The sequence below is a fragment of the Dendrobates tinctorius genome, unplaced genomic scaffold (genome assembly GCF_039654945.1).
Source record: "Dendrobates tinctorius isolate UK_male_01 unplaced genomic scaffold, ASM3965494v1 ptg000098l, whole genome shotgun sequence".
NCBI lineage: Eukaryota > Metazoa > Chordata > Amphibia > Anura > Dendrobatidae > Dendrobates > Dendrobates tinctorius.
Window position 1 is genome coordinate 16,495,095 of NW_027361766.1, and position 14,598 is coordinate 16,509,692.

Here is a 14,598-nt window from a genome sequence, read left to right on the forward strand (position 1 = left end):
TAGCAATTATATATCATATTTAGGGCACCCATCAGCCAGTATTCAATTTCCCAACAGCGCCCCCATCGGGTATAGGAATCCTTTCAAATTTCCCACTGAAATCAGTAAGACACCTATGTAATGCATGGACACGTAGGGTCCTCCATTGTGAGTGCTGCTCTCTACTCTGTCTAACAAATGAAGAATAGGGGCACCCCTCAATAAATATATAATACTAAAGAATACTCAAACACTATACCTTGTTATTGTTGCAATTTTATAGCAAAATATAAGCTTAGCATCTTGTTATGACCTTCTTATATATACAGTATATATATATATATATATATCTTATATATGACCTTAGCCACTCATTAATAACCATTACAATTACCAAGGTTATTATAATGATTACAGGAAAAGAAAAGAAACAATGCTACTTTTATTTTTTATACTATTGTTCGGGCATTCATAGGTCATTAACAATGTCAGAGCTAGATCTGCGATTAAAAGATTACAAATCCCTTCAGGGGCATCCTAAATTACCTTCTTCTGTAATCTTGTTTCACTTTAATCACTACAGATCGGTTATTCAATAGGGGGGTGGGGGTTTGTTTTTCCTTTTCACCTGCATAGACACGAGGGGTTCCTTTTCTGAGGAGCCCTGTGATTGGCCAGCAGTCAAATTGCGTGGTTCCTTAAGGAAAATTTTGCCATTTTTTACCGTCTTTTTCATTTGGACTTTTGAAGAACACACACTGGACTCCTTCAAGCTTTGGGACATTATATCCTGAATACTCTTTTAACGAAAAATTTTAAGAAAATTTAACCTGATTACTGGAACAAAGTAGTAAATGTAATTTTTACTGAAGACTTTTTTTTGTATTTTTGGGATCCACATTTTGTAGACGGATAAATACAACAAGACTTTAAGTAAAAAAAAATGGGGAATATGGATGGAAAAGCAGTAGAAGAGCTAAGTGCCACAGAAATTCACCGATGGTATAAAAAGTTCATGACGGAGTGTCCATCTGGTCAGTTGACCCAACATGAATTCAAGCAGTTCTTCGGACTCAAGAACCTTAGTCCAGCGTCCAACGAATACATTGAACAAATGTTCGACACATTTGACTTTAACAAGGTAACTTGTCTGTACCTTCATCTGACATACTGCCCTGTCTATTTCATGATATGATCACCTGACGGGACGTAATAATTCCATAGTACAACAGTACAGAAATGTCATACAAAGGACAATGACTTGTGTGAGTGATGACATTCTTTGTACAATACTGTAGAACTTCTTGATGCTAGTAAAGTACCAAGCAATTAATAAAATAGGAAGTCCCCCATTTACAAATTTTTACAGATGAGGAAAAAGTATTTGAAGTTAAGCAAAGGGTTAAAGCAACATGTTTCCAAGTACCAGAACGTTTGCTAACATTTTAAGTAAGTTAAAGGGATATTCCCATCTCCAAGATCCCAATATGTAGTAGGTGTAGTAATAATAATAAATAGCAAATACCTGCAATTAGAAATGTAGTATAGTTCTTCTCATTTGCTATGTCACTTACCCCATGTGCAGGGCATTGCAGTAGCATAGGTAATCATGCTTATGACCACTAACTGCTAACTAAGTGTCATTGTATGAGTGGTCATAATCATCGATGCCTATGCTACTGCAATGCCCAAGCTACATAGTGAATCAGAAGTACTAAACCACATTTCTAATTGGAGGTAATTGCTAATATTAATATTACACCTATTACATTTTGGGATATGATCTTGGAGATGGGAATACCCCTTTAAAAATAGATTTGTTTTTAGTTACAGTGACTAATCCTGGAAACCTCTGAAACTGCTCAAAACTAATACAAGATACCAAACTAATACAAGCCACCAAAAAGATCATATGCCACATGCATCAGCCCCTTATATTTAGAGTAGTGCGTTATAAGGTCTTATTTTAAGTGTCCATTCTGACTGGGTCACTATGCTGATGTAGAAAGCCAGTTTTGAAGAAAATATTCTCATTAATCACAAAAGAGTGCCACCTTGTGGATCTAAGACAGAATGCATCAGTAAGTCACACAAAGAACCTCCTAAAAGCGAATAGGATCAAGCTCGCCCACAGTTAGGTGCTCAGGGGTAAAGCAGTAAGACAATGCAAAGTTTTGGAGTGTGCTGGGGTTAGATCTTTTGTATTGACACACAAAACCTCCATGACAAGTAATAGGTTTAAACATGAGGCTGCCCATAGTTCAGAATCGTTCTTTTGCAGGACAATTCCACACCGACCTGTTCCCCCAAACCCAATACAGTTACATAACACCCATCAGAGAAAGGTTGCTATCAAGTGCTAGTTCTACAAATTGAAAAATCTTAGATATCCACATATATTGCCCCTTAGGCTGGGTTCACATTGTATTGCGGGAAATGCGCTGACGGCATCCGTTACATATCGGCAATAACTCTATGTAACGGATGCGTTAACGCCGCCATTGCCCGCAATGACAGTAGCGCATCCTAACACATGACAAAATTGGCATATGTTAGCGATGATGCACTGCATCATGACGCACCCTCGAATGCGGTCTGCAGCGTTCGGGGGTGCAATGAGTCTAGCGCACAGAGAACGGACGCTTTCCCTGTGCATAGACCTGTATGGCTAACGCATGGAAGAGCATGGTAACGAGCTGCTACCATGCGTTAGTGCATACATTAGCGCTATGGTCACAAATTATGTAAAAAATGACATCTGCGTTAGACCATCCATTTAACGGATCCGTTAAATGGATGCCCCTAACGCAATGTGAACCTAGCCTTATAGAGTCATGGAGTCATTAGACTTTTTGGATGCTTATTTTACTGTATAGCACAATTTCCAGTACACTGGTTACAACATGTGGTCGGTGCGCAGCAGTGAGCCACCCACATACAGTAGAACATTTATTATGAGTCTTTGGGTAAGTTCACACGACTGTATTTTCAGTCTGGATGCTGTCTGTAAAGAAGCCTGACCTCACACGGACAGCACTCGGACCAATGTTAATCAATTAGACTGTTCAGATTGGGACCAAGTGCACTGGATCCTTCTGTTTCGAATGAGACTCAACTATTCAAGTTTATGGGTGGCCAAAAAAATCAGATCCCATGCGGATTGACAGTATAGCATCTGATTTTTAAAGATACATTTCAATTATTAACATTGGAAACTGATTTTGGTCCGGCTAGTTTTTAATAGCTACTGATGTATAGCAAGGAAAGCCAAGCGGATGCCATGCGGAAGACAATGCTGATGAAAAAACATCTGTTTTTTTCTGTATGAAAATTAGACAATTTTCTATACACTCATGAGAACTTAGCCTAAATGTAATTAAACATAAAGCTTGGAATTGTTAAAGGGTTTGTCCCCTGAACAAAGTGTAGAATATATCCACAGGGTAAATGATAAATGTATGAACACTATTGATTGCTGCCGACACCCGGATCCTAAAAAGGGTCCCAGAGTTCCCTGTACGAATGGAGCTGTAGTGTACATGTATGATGATCACCTCTCCATTAACTTTCTATGAAAATGTTGGTCACACAAGTGGACTACTGCTTTATTGATAAACTGGACTTGGAGACCTCCGATCTGAAGATCAGTGGGGGTCTCCACAGCCAACCCCCAGATAAATGTTATTTATGAAACGTGTTAATGCCTGTGGACCAGATTATTCTTTTAAATGGCTCCGGCCACCAACTTGTTTACCTTCACCCAACGACCCTAAAATCTGTTGCCGTGTTCTGCCTTGGCTTGGATGCCAAAAATTGCGTAAGCCCCAGCAGCTATGGCAAATTGGCATCTGACACCGCAATTTATTTGACTTATTCTGCCAAATGGTAAAATAGAAAAAAACTAAAAGAAAAAATGAAAGTATAAGTCATGGCAGTGACCTATGGAAACATACACTTAGAGTATTACAGTGATGTATTTAGCTGAATCCCACCACTGAAATCATCGGCTTACTGGGAATCGTTCAGGAGATTTATCCGGCCTAAACCACAGGAAGCACGAAATAAGGACAGGCTCCTTCATTACAATGAGACATACTTTACAAGTTTTCTGAAAAAACGTAGTTCAAGAACAAGCCCCCAATAGGGGAAAAACAATTGTGGAGGCTCTACCTCTCTCGGCACGGCTTGATAGATATACATTTCTCTATCCATAAATAGTGAGGGACCTGTCAATCATGCTGTGTAGAGAACCGCCCATATGACTCTTGACTTAGGCTGCATTCACATGTAGTGGTCATACTGCAGCTTTTAGCCGCAACAGTCCTGTGCCGTTTCTATCTTTTTACTGTTTCCTTGCACAATCACTTAATTTTATAGGAAAATGGCTTTCACGGGATCATAATGGCACTGTGGATTTGGAGGAGAAGCAGCTATTTCCCTACTAGATAAAGTGATTTTTTTTTTTTAGGCAAACAGTAAAAAAAACTGCATAAGGCTAGTTTCACACTTGCTTTTTTTTGCAGCGCGTTTTTCCCGCAAAAAAACGCATTGAAAAAACGCATACATAAGCATACAACTGCTGCGTTTTTTTCAAGCATTTTTATGAGCATGCATGAAAAAAATGCAGCGTTTTTATGCGTTTGTATGCGTTTTTAGCGCGTTTTTACCGCGTTTGCGTTTTTTTCCAACATTTTTAGGTGGCCCCTCACACTACCCAAACCATGACTTTACTAACCCTAACCCTGACCCTAACCCTAACCCTAACCCTGACCCTAACCCTAACCCTAACCCTGACCCTAACCCTTAACCAAATCATACTTAACCCTAACCCAAACCCTAAACCCTAACTAACCCTAACCCTAACCCTAACCCTGACCCTAACCCTAACCCTGACCCTAACCCTGACCCTAACCCTAACCCTAACCCTAACCCTAACCCTGACCCTAACCCTAACCCTAACCCTAACCCTAACCCTGACCCTAACCCTTAACAAAACCATACTTAACCCTAACCCTGACCCTGACCCTAACCCTAACCCTAACCCTAACCCTAACCCTAACCCTGACCCTAACCCTTAACAAAACCATACTTAACCCTAATCCTGACCCTAACCCTGACCCTAACCCTTAACCAAACCATACTAAACCCTAACCCTGACCCAAAACCCAACCCTAACCCTGACCCTGACCCTAACCCTAACCCTAAACCCCCTTAACTAACCCTAACTCTAACTCAAACCCCTAAATTCCATGGTTAAAAAAAAAAAAACGCATATGCAAAAAAACGCTTACATGAGCATGCCAGTGCGCACATATGCGCATCCATAGGCTATAATGGCCCTTTTTAGCGCAAAACGTGCGCATATGTGCGCATGCGCTTTTTTGCAGGGCCAAAAAATGCAACATGATGCGTCTGGAAAATCCAATCGCACACCCCAAAAAAACGCAGCGCATGAAAATCGCATACATGCGCTTACAAGCGCGCAAGTATGCGCACCCATGTTAAAGATAGGGGAAAAAACGCATGCGCAGGTTAGCGTTTTTTTCCAGCGCTAAAAAACGCAAATGTGAAACCAGCCTTAGCCCAGCGTGGCTGCTTAGAAGTTGCAGCTTGGACGCAACATGTGGACGTAGCCTTATACTCTCTCTAAAGAGTAATGACCCAAGGTTTGAGAAAGGCTCAATGTGAGCCGAGACGTCGCTCAGACATGGTGGTTTGAATAAACCTTCTACTCTTTTTCACCACAAATAACAAGGAGTGCTGCCTTCATTTTTTATTGCTACTAAACTGAGGCAAGTATTGGACTTTTTTTTGCCTTGGAGGCCTGGCACCCATTGATAAGGAGTTTTGTGCTGTTCCACTTTTATAGTGTAGATATGGGATAGATAGATAGATAGATAGATAGATAGATAGATAGATAGATAGATAGATAGATAGATAAAAACAAGAAAAAATAAGAGCAGCACAAAAAATCAGAATAAGGGTGCAAGGCCCCCCAGGCATGTACCAAACCTTATGCAGCACACCATTCTCAGTCAAAGTTAAAGGTGCTTTAAATTTAATAGCCCATCACAGCCACAGCTCCATTTTTTAATTCCTAGATAGATAGACAAATACGGGAAAGATACAGTGCCTTGCGAAAGTATTCGGCCCCCTGAAACTTTTCAACCTTTTCCCACATATCATGCTATAGAGATACCAAATGTAAATTTTTGGTGAAGAATAAACAACATGTAGGACACAATTGTGGAGTTGATCGAAATTTATTGGTCATTTTAAATTTTTGTGGAAATTCAAAAACTGAAAAGTGCGGCGTGCAATATTATTCGGCCCCTTTACTTTCAGTGCAGCAAACTCACTCCAAAAGTTCATTGAGGATCTCTGAATGATCCAATGTTGTCCTAAATGACTAATGATGATAAATATAATCCACCTGTGTGTAATCAAGTCTCCGTATAAATGCACCTGCTCTGTGATAGTCTCAAGGTTCTGTTTGATGCACAGAGAGCACCATGAAGACCAAGGAACACAACAGGCAGGTCCGTGATACTCTTGTGGAGAAGTTTAAAGCTGGATTTGGATGCAAAATGATTTCCAAAACTTTAAACATCCCAAGGAGCACTGTGCAAGCGATCATATTGAAATGGAAGGAGTATCATACCACTGCAAATCTACCAAGACCCGGCCGTCCCTCTAAACTTTCATCTCAAACAAGGAGAAGACTGATCAGAGATGCAGCCAACAGGCCCATGATCACTCTGGATGAACTGCAGAGATCTACAGCTGAGGTGGGACAGTCTGTCCATAGGACATCAGTTGTACACTGCACAAATCTGGCCTTTATGGAAGAGTGGCAAAAAGAAAGCCATTTCTCGAAGATATCCATAAAAAAGTGTTGTTTAAAGTTTGCAACAAGCCACCTGGGAGACAAACAATATGTTTGGTGTAAAGGCAACACAGCTCATCACCCTGAACACACCATCCCCACTGTCAAACATGGTGGTGGCAGCATCATGGTTTGGGCCTGCTTTTCTTCAGCAGGGAAAGGCAAGATGGTTAAAATTGATGGGAAGATGGATGGAGACAAATACAGGACTATTCTTGAAGAAAACCTGTTGGAGTCTGCAAAAGACGTGAGCCTGGGACAGAGATTTGTCTTACAACAAGACAATGATCCCAAACATAAAGCAAAATCTACAGTGGAATGGTTCACAAATAAACATATCCAGGTGTTAGAAGGGCCAAGTCAAAGTCCAGACCTGAATCCAATCGAGAATCTGTGGAAAGAGCTGAAAACTGCTGTTCACAAACGATCTTTTTCAAACCTCACTGAGCTCGAGCTGTTTGCCAAGGAAGAATGGGCAAGAATTTCAGTCTCTCGATGTACAAAACTGATAGAGACATCCCCCAAGCGACTTGCAGCTGTAATCGCAGCAAAAGGTGGTGCAACAAAGTATTACGTTAAAGGGGCCAAATAATATTGCACGCCCCACTTTTCAGTTTTCCCAAAAAATTTAAAATAACCAATAAATTTCGTTCAACTCCACAATTGTGTCCCACTTGTTGTTGATTCTTCACCAAAAATTTACATTTGGTATCTTTATGTTTGAAGCATGATATGTGGGAAAAGGTTGAAAAGTTCCAGGGCTCGATAGATAGATAGATAGATAGATAGACAGATAGATAGATAGATAGATAGATAGATAGATAGATAGATAGATAGATAGATAGATAGATAGATAGATTGTTTGGGAATCTTTGCCCTCACTGCTTTTTTTTACGGTGCTGTTCCAATTGTTTTCTTACATAGGTAGATAGATGACGGATGGATGGACGGACAGACAGATATAGCCACCATACACAGTGGATACTGTACACTAATAGACCTATGTACTCATTGAACACTTTTTTTCAGGATGGTTATATGGATTTTATGGAGTATGTCGCTGCTTTGAGCTTAGTCCTGAAAGGCAAAGTGGAGCAGAAGCTGCGGTGGTACTTCAAGCTCTACGATGTGGATGGGAATGGCTGCATAGACAGAGGAGAACTTCTCAATATAATAAAGGTGAGAGGATTTCTAGCAGATCAGTCCTTTACATTCTATACATCATATTTCAACTTTCCCCAGACATAAATTTGAGAAATTAAGCATTCAACCAAACTTGTTGCTGTTTTTCAGGCTATCAGGGCTATTAACAGATGTAATGATGAGATGACCGCAGAGGAATTCACAGATATGGTTTTTGACAAAATTGACATTAATGGCGATGGTGAGTACTCTTCATGCTTTTGTCTTAATATTAAGCCCCCCGTCACACACAGCGATCTCGCTAGCGAGATCGCTGCTGAGTCACAAGTTTTGTGACGCAACAGCGATCTCACCAGGGAGATCGCTGTGTATGACAGCTATCAGCGACCGGCCCCCTGCCGGGTATCTCTGATCGCTGTTGAAATGTCTGGACATTTTTGGGGTCGCTGGTCTCCCGCTGGCCAGCACGCATCACTGCGTGTAACAGGCGGGAGACCAGCGAGCAGAAGCTGGTAACTAAGGTACACATCGGGTTTCTAAGCTGGAGCGCTATGCCTAGAAACCCAATGTATACCTTAGTTACCAGTGTGCTGATGCAGGGAGCTGGTAACCAAGGTACACATCGGGTTTCAAAGTGCTGCGCGCCCCTTAGAAACCCGATGTGTACCTTGGTTACCAGCTCCCTGCATCAGCGCGCTGGTAACTAAGATACATTGTGGGTAACTAAGCGACGTGCGTCACTTGTTACCTGCGCTTCGCTGGTGCTGATCGCTGGTGAAGCTGCCTGTTTGACAGCTCACCAGCAATCACATAGCGACTCACCAGCGATCCTGACAAGGTGATATCATTGTCGGGATCGCTGGTGAGTCGCTATGTGTGACGGGGACCTTAAGGTACTGTCGCACTAAGCGTTATCGCTAGCAATATCGCTATAACTTGTGACGTTATAGCGATATTGCAAGCGACATCGCTGTGTCTGATACTTACCTCCGACCGCTCCCCCGCTGGTTATCGCTGATCGCGCGAGAACGTCCAGGACTGTTTCTCGTCGTCAGCTTCCTGCGGCGCTTCCTGTGGAGAGACGAGCGACGCATGGGGCCGGGCGGGAGGACGCAGGATCGCCTGATGTGACAGGTAAGTAGCGACCCCCGACACCAGCGATGTCGCTGGTGAGATCTGCCTGTGTGGCAGCTCACTAGCGACCACTTAGCGATGCACCAGCGATCCTGACCGCGTCATATCGCTGGTTGGGATCGCTGGTGCATCGCTAAGTGTGACAGTACGTTTTTCCTAAACGTGAACAGTCCTGAACGTTCTCGCGCGATCAGCGATAAGCAGCGGGGGAGCCGGTCGGAGGTAAGTATCAGACATAGCGATATCGCTAGCAATATCGCTATAACGTCACTAGTTATAGCGATATTGCTAGCGATATCTCTTAGTGTGACATGCCCTTTAAGGGGGTTTTACACTAAGCAATATCGCTAGCAATATCGCTAAAACGTCACTGGTTTTGTGACGTTATAGCGATATTGCTAGCGATATCGCTATGTGTGATACTTACCAGCGACCGGCTCCCCCGCTGTCCATCGCTGATCGCGCGAGAATGTCCGGCTCCATTTCTCGTCGTCTGCTTCCTGCTGAGGCTTCCTGCTGTGACGACGAGCGACGCGTGGACGCGGGCGGGAGGACGCAGGATCGCTGTGTGTGAAAGGTGAGTATCGTGCGCTGCGTCGCTGCTGCATCGCTGTGAGATCTTTCTGTATGAAAGCTCACTAGCGATCATTTAGCGATGCACCAGCGATCCTGACCGGGTCGGATCGCTGGTTGGATCGCTGGTGCATCGCTAAATGTAAAAGGGCCTTTAGACTGCCTTTACGTAAGGGACTTAGACTTATCTGCTAATACAATTGTGGCCTAATAGGATTAGCTGAGCAAGTTTTGAGTCACTTCTTGTACCTACACCTACCAGGGCTTTCCACCAGAGGTCGGACTGATAGAGATTACTAGAAGAACAGTGATGATAAGAGGTCATTTATTTAGCACAGATGTGTCTTGAAGCACCATACAATAAAGGGTGGCAAAATAGATATGAAAAACTATATTGAAAAACAATAAAAAATCTGACAAAGAAAGAGTGGATCCTGCTGATAATAGCTTAGGCTCCCAAAAGGACACGCAGAAGCATTCATGTTTGTTACTCTCAGTATGCCATCTTGGGATTACATCCGAATACCCAAAAATGTTATTCATAAGTGTATCCATTCACTTTTATGCAGTAAACCCAAAAGATGAAAATAAGAGCTCCATCTTTCGGCATTTTTAGTTTTTTGTTTTTTTTGCAGAACACAATAAAGTAATATATTGCCCAAGGTTGAGGGAAAACCCCAATGGAAAGCAGATCAAATTGAGGCAAAATGTTATTTTTCATTTGTGCCTATATTGTTTCTAGGTGAATTATCCCTGGAGGAATTTATAGGAGGTGTACAGAAGGATGAGGTGCTCCTGGATGTGCTGACCCGCAGTTTGGACCTGAAACACATTGTCTACATGATTCAGAATGATGGTAAACGGATGGAGATCACAGAACGACCTCGTAAAGAAATCACAACTGTAGACTAGATCACCTGGGGTGATAGAAATAATGTCTGTGTTTCCATCACTGTGCATCCTTTTTCCTGCGGACTTTGCCTATGACATGCCCAGGACTGACTAATAATGGCTACAGCAGGACACAAGTGCCATCGATAAATGGCCTGGCACCAAACAATGGGCGAACACTTTCACAACATTCAACATTTTTAGAGCATTTAGAACTTATTTAAAGAGGACATGTCAATTTCACTAAATGCTTATATTCCCTTTGGAAAAAACAAATCTGGGGCATTGTTTATTGCAACTCTACAAGCAAAAACGGCATTGTGTTATCCTTCAAGAAATTTGTGAATAAATTGACAACTCGGCGTTAGCGATTGGAGGTTCACACATACTCAGATACTGCAATCAGTGCTGATGAAGGGGCAAAACTAATAAATAATAAAATAAAACCAAGTTGTCTATTTATTTATACATTTTCAGGAGGAATAGCAGAGGAACAACACAATGCAGAATTTTAAGACCCAGGTTGTTCATTTCATGGGCTATGCATGCCTTTACTAAAACAGACATGTCAGAAGCAGTGACAAGTTATCTTTATTCAATTACACTAAATAGATAATGTTAATCCCAGTCATCACCATTAGGGTACCACTGGAGCAACAGAGCTAGACTGTGGGTATGAGTAATGATAAAAAAAAACATTCCTTGCCTTTTGGAAAAAAATATCCTAAATCCTGGGTAACTACTTTAGTGTGATAACAACTAAGCGCTGTAAATTTATGCATACTTTAACCTGAGTTTTAATCCTGTGCCATTATTAGTTTATCGAGCTAGGCTAAAGCTCCTGCTCTTGCAATCCTAGCAGGAGCAGGTCGAGTCTATGGATATCAGACCCATCCGGGGACATTGGGGAGAAGACAGAAGTGGTTTATCATAACTTCTTTATTCTCTTTTTCTGGCTGCATAATGCTTAACAAGCCCTATGTACTAAATAGAAACATTAGCACTGACGATGCTTTTGTAGGACCATGCGACTATATGATTGCTGGGTCTCTTTCAGAACAGCCGAGCTGCTGAGACCTAACAAATGAAGATCAGCTCTGCCAGTACTTCTGCCACTGTAGTAGTCTGGATTTCCCTGTAACTGGTGCTCCTATGGATGCCCCAGTTACAGTGTAAAAAATGAAAGAACAATGTAAGAAAAATAAAGGTTCCCCTGGAAAAAATTTCAAAATGTGCAATATATTCATTTAAAAAAATCCCCAAAAAAAGGAATAAAAAATAATCCCTACCACAAAAAATCCCCCCCCCAAAAAAATAATTATTTTCATATAAAATATATTTTATAACATAGAACAAAAAAAAATGAATATTAGGTATTCGGACAGCTATAATAACCTGAAAATTTCATGTTGTTTGGTGTAAAACGTGAACAGTAAAAATATAAAGCAAAAGCTTTTTTTTCAATACTTTACTCAAAAACAGCACTAAAAATTTTACAATTTGTCTTACACAAAAAATAAAAGTCTCAGAGAACCACATAAGTGAAAAAATAAAAAAAAACTTGAGGCTGCTGAAAAGTGGGGAGAAAAAAGCGGAAAAAAATTTTTTGTTGGTCATTAAGAGTATTTCAGGCCTGGCCATTAAGGGGTTAAAATATAGTATGCTACATTACTGTCTGTATGCTGGACATGGAACTGTTTGCATACAGGCTGGTTATGTAAAAAAAAAAAAAATTGGGTACTGGTGCTGTCTCAGCCTGAAAGGACATCTTGATGGAACTCCAGTGGATGGCAGAAGAAAAAATGTTATATACCTTGTAGGTATCGGTGCGTGCAATGCTCTGATATCAGATGTATATCAGTCTCATGGAGGATAAGACTGGGAACTGCGTCATGAAGCGATCTCACTACTCCTACGCTATCCAGACCAAATGTTATATTCTTCTACTTTCTCCATTTTTTCTGTGTTTGTGCACCTTGAAGGGGTTTTACTTATTTACTAATGTGCTTTATATATTTGAGAATAGGGAATTGGATGAGGCCGATGAGCATATTTTGCACAGAAAAGGTGAGAGTCTTAAAAAGGTTGATTAGTTAAAACAAGTCACGCCTATCAACAGGATAGGTGATAACTTAATGATCAGAGGGTGCGCCACCAACGACACCTGCGCCAATCGGTAAATTGTGGAACTTTTAATCCCATGACAAAATAGCGTGACCGCACGGATGCCCACTCCATTCAGCTCCCTACGGGGCTGCTGCAAAAAGGCTCATAGGGAATGAATGGAGCGTACTGCTACTTTATTTTAACAGGGTTAAAAGTGCACTGTTCTGCCGATTTGTATGAATCTCAATGGTCACACCCCAACTTATCAATAAGTTATGACAATTCCTATGGATATGTGGTAACTTGTTTTAACCAAGCAACCACTTTAAAAAAAAACCCTGCCAGGTCTTCTGATACATCTCTTAGTAAAGAGTTGAATTCTCCATTAATTAACAATTCTGCAACATCTTCTCGACTAACTCTGTGTTGTGCCTTTCCTCTGTTATTTTTTCTGAATATTTCAGAGTAAATTGACAACCGGGTGTTACCATGCCTCTTAGTCAAGGGGTTGTGTCCTTACATAGCACTGATTGGACAATTTAGGCTAGAGTCACACTAGCGAGAAAAACGGACGAGTGCTATGCGATAAAAAATCGCATTGCACTCGTCCCAATGTTAATCTATGGGGCAGCTACCATCATCCGATATTTTCTCTCCCGTTTTAAACGGGCTGAGAAAATCACAGCATGCTGCGATTGTCACCGATTCTCGGCCAAGACTCGCCAATGCAAGTCTATGGGTGTGAGAAAAAATCGGATTACACACGGACCACAAGTGTGACTTGCAAAAAATACGCAACGTGTCCTTTAACAAAAGCCGGCAATTCATTTTGCGATACAGTAAAATAACACTGACATGTTTAATAAAGAATAGAAAGAATAGATATATACACATAGAATACATATATATATATATATATACATGTCATTGAGCCACACACATATATATATATATATATATATTTGTGTGTATATATTTCATAGAGTTCTACATAGTACAATAGCCGCTAAATCAATTGTCGGCTTCTGTAAAATCATTACAAAACCCAACCTGAAATGACACATGGTTTACATACAGTAAACCATTTCATTTCATTTAGTTTTTTATATGTCTTTGACTAATAATTAGATTAGGGTATGTGTGTAAAATTTGGGCCATGTAGGTGTTAAATTAAGGGGTTAATTCGTTGAAAATAATTGTGTGGGCTCCCGCTGTGATTTCTCCACCAGTGAGGTAAAGCCAGTGAGTGAGGGCAGATATTAATAGCCTAGAGAGGGACCATTGTTTTTGGCCAACCCCTGGCTAAAAAAATCTGTCCCAGCCCCCTCAGAAAAGGCGACATCTATAAGATGCACCTTTTCTGACACTTAGCCTCTCTATTCCCATTGCCTTTAGTGGTGGCTAATGGGTTAATGCTACCTTGCTATTGAAAGGTGACATTAAGCCGAGTTAATAATGGAGAGGTATCAATAAGACACCTATCCATTATTAACCCTAGAATAGTAAAGGGTTAAAAAAAGACACACATTTATTAATCTGCTAATCGAAAAGAGAAGTATGTATATTGTTGGATTTTTTTTTTGTTTTTTTACAGGACAATGATTCTTTTCGATTAGCAGATTAATAAATGTGGTCAAAAACTTGGTGTGATTATTTCATTAAAAGAATTTCTAATTAATGTCTATGTGTCTTTTTTTAACCCTTTACTATTCTATGGTTAATAATGGAAAGGTGTCTTATTGACATCTCTCTCCATTATTAACCCGGCTTAATGTCACCTTTCAATAGCAAGGTGATATTAACCCATTATTATTAACCCATTAGCCACCACTAAAGGCAATGGGAATAGAGAGGCTAAGTGCCAGAAAAGGCGCATCTTATAGATT

At 40.8% G+C, this 14,598-nt stretch overlaps 1 protein-coding gene across 1 annotated transcript; it reads left to right on the top strand.

Annotated features, from left to right (window-relative positions):
• Positions 1–922: 922 nt before the first annotated feature.
• Positions 923–11,996, top strand: GUCA1A (guanylate cyclase activator 1A). The gene is made up of 4 exons (XM_073587126.1): positions 923–1,120; positions 7,895–8,044; positions 8,159–8,249; positions 10,458–11,996. Exons 1-4 carry the CDS (start codon positions 923–925, stop codon positions 10,625–10,627), a joined length of 609 nt encoding a protein of 202 aa, XP_073443227.1. The 3' UTR covers positions 10,628–11,996.
• The last annotated feature ends 2,602 nt before the right edge of the window (positions 11,997–14,598 follow it).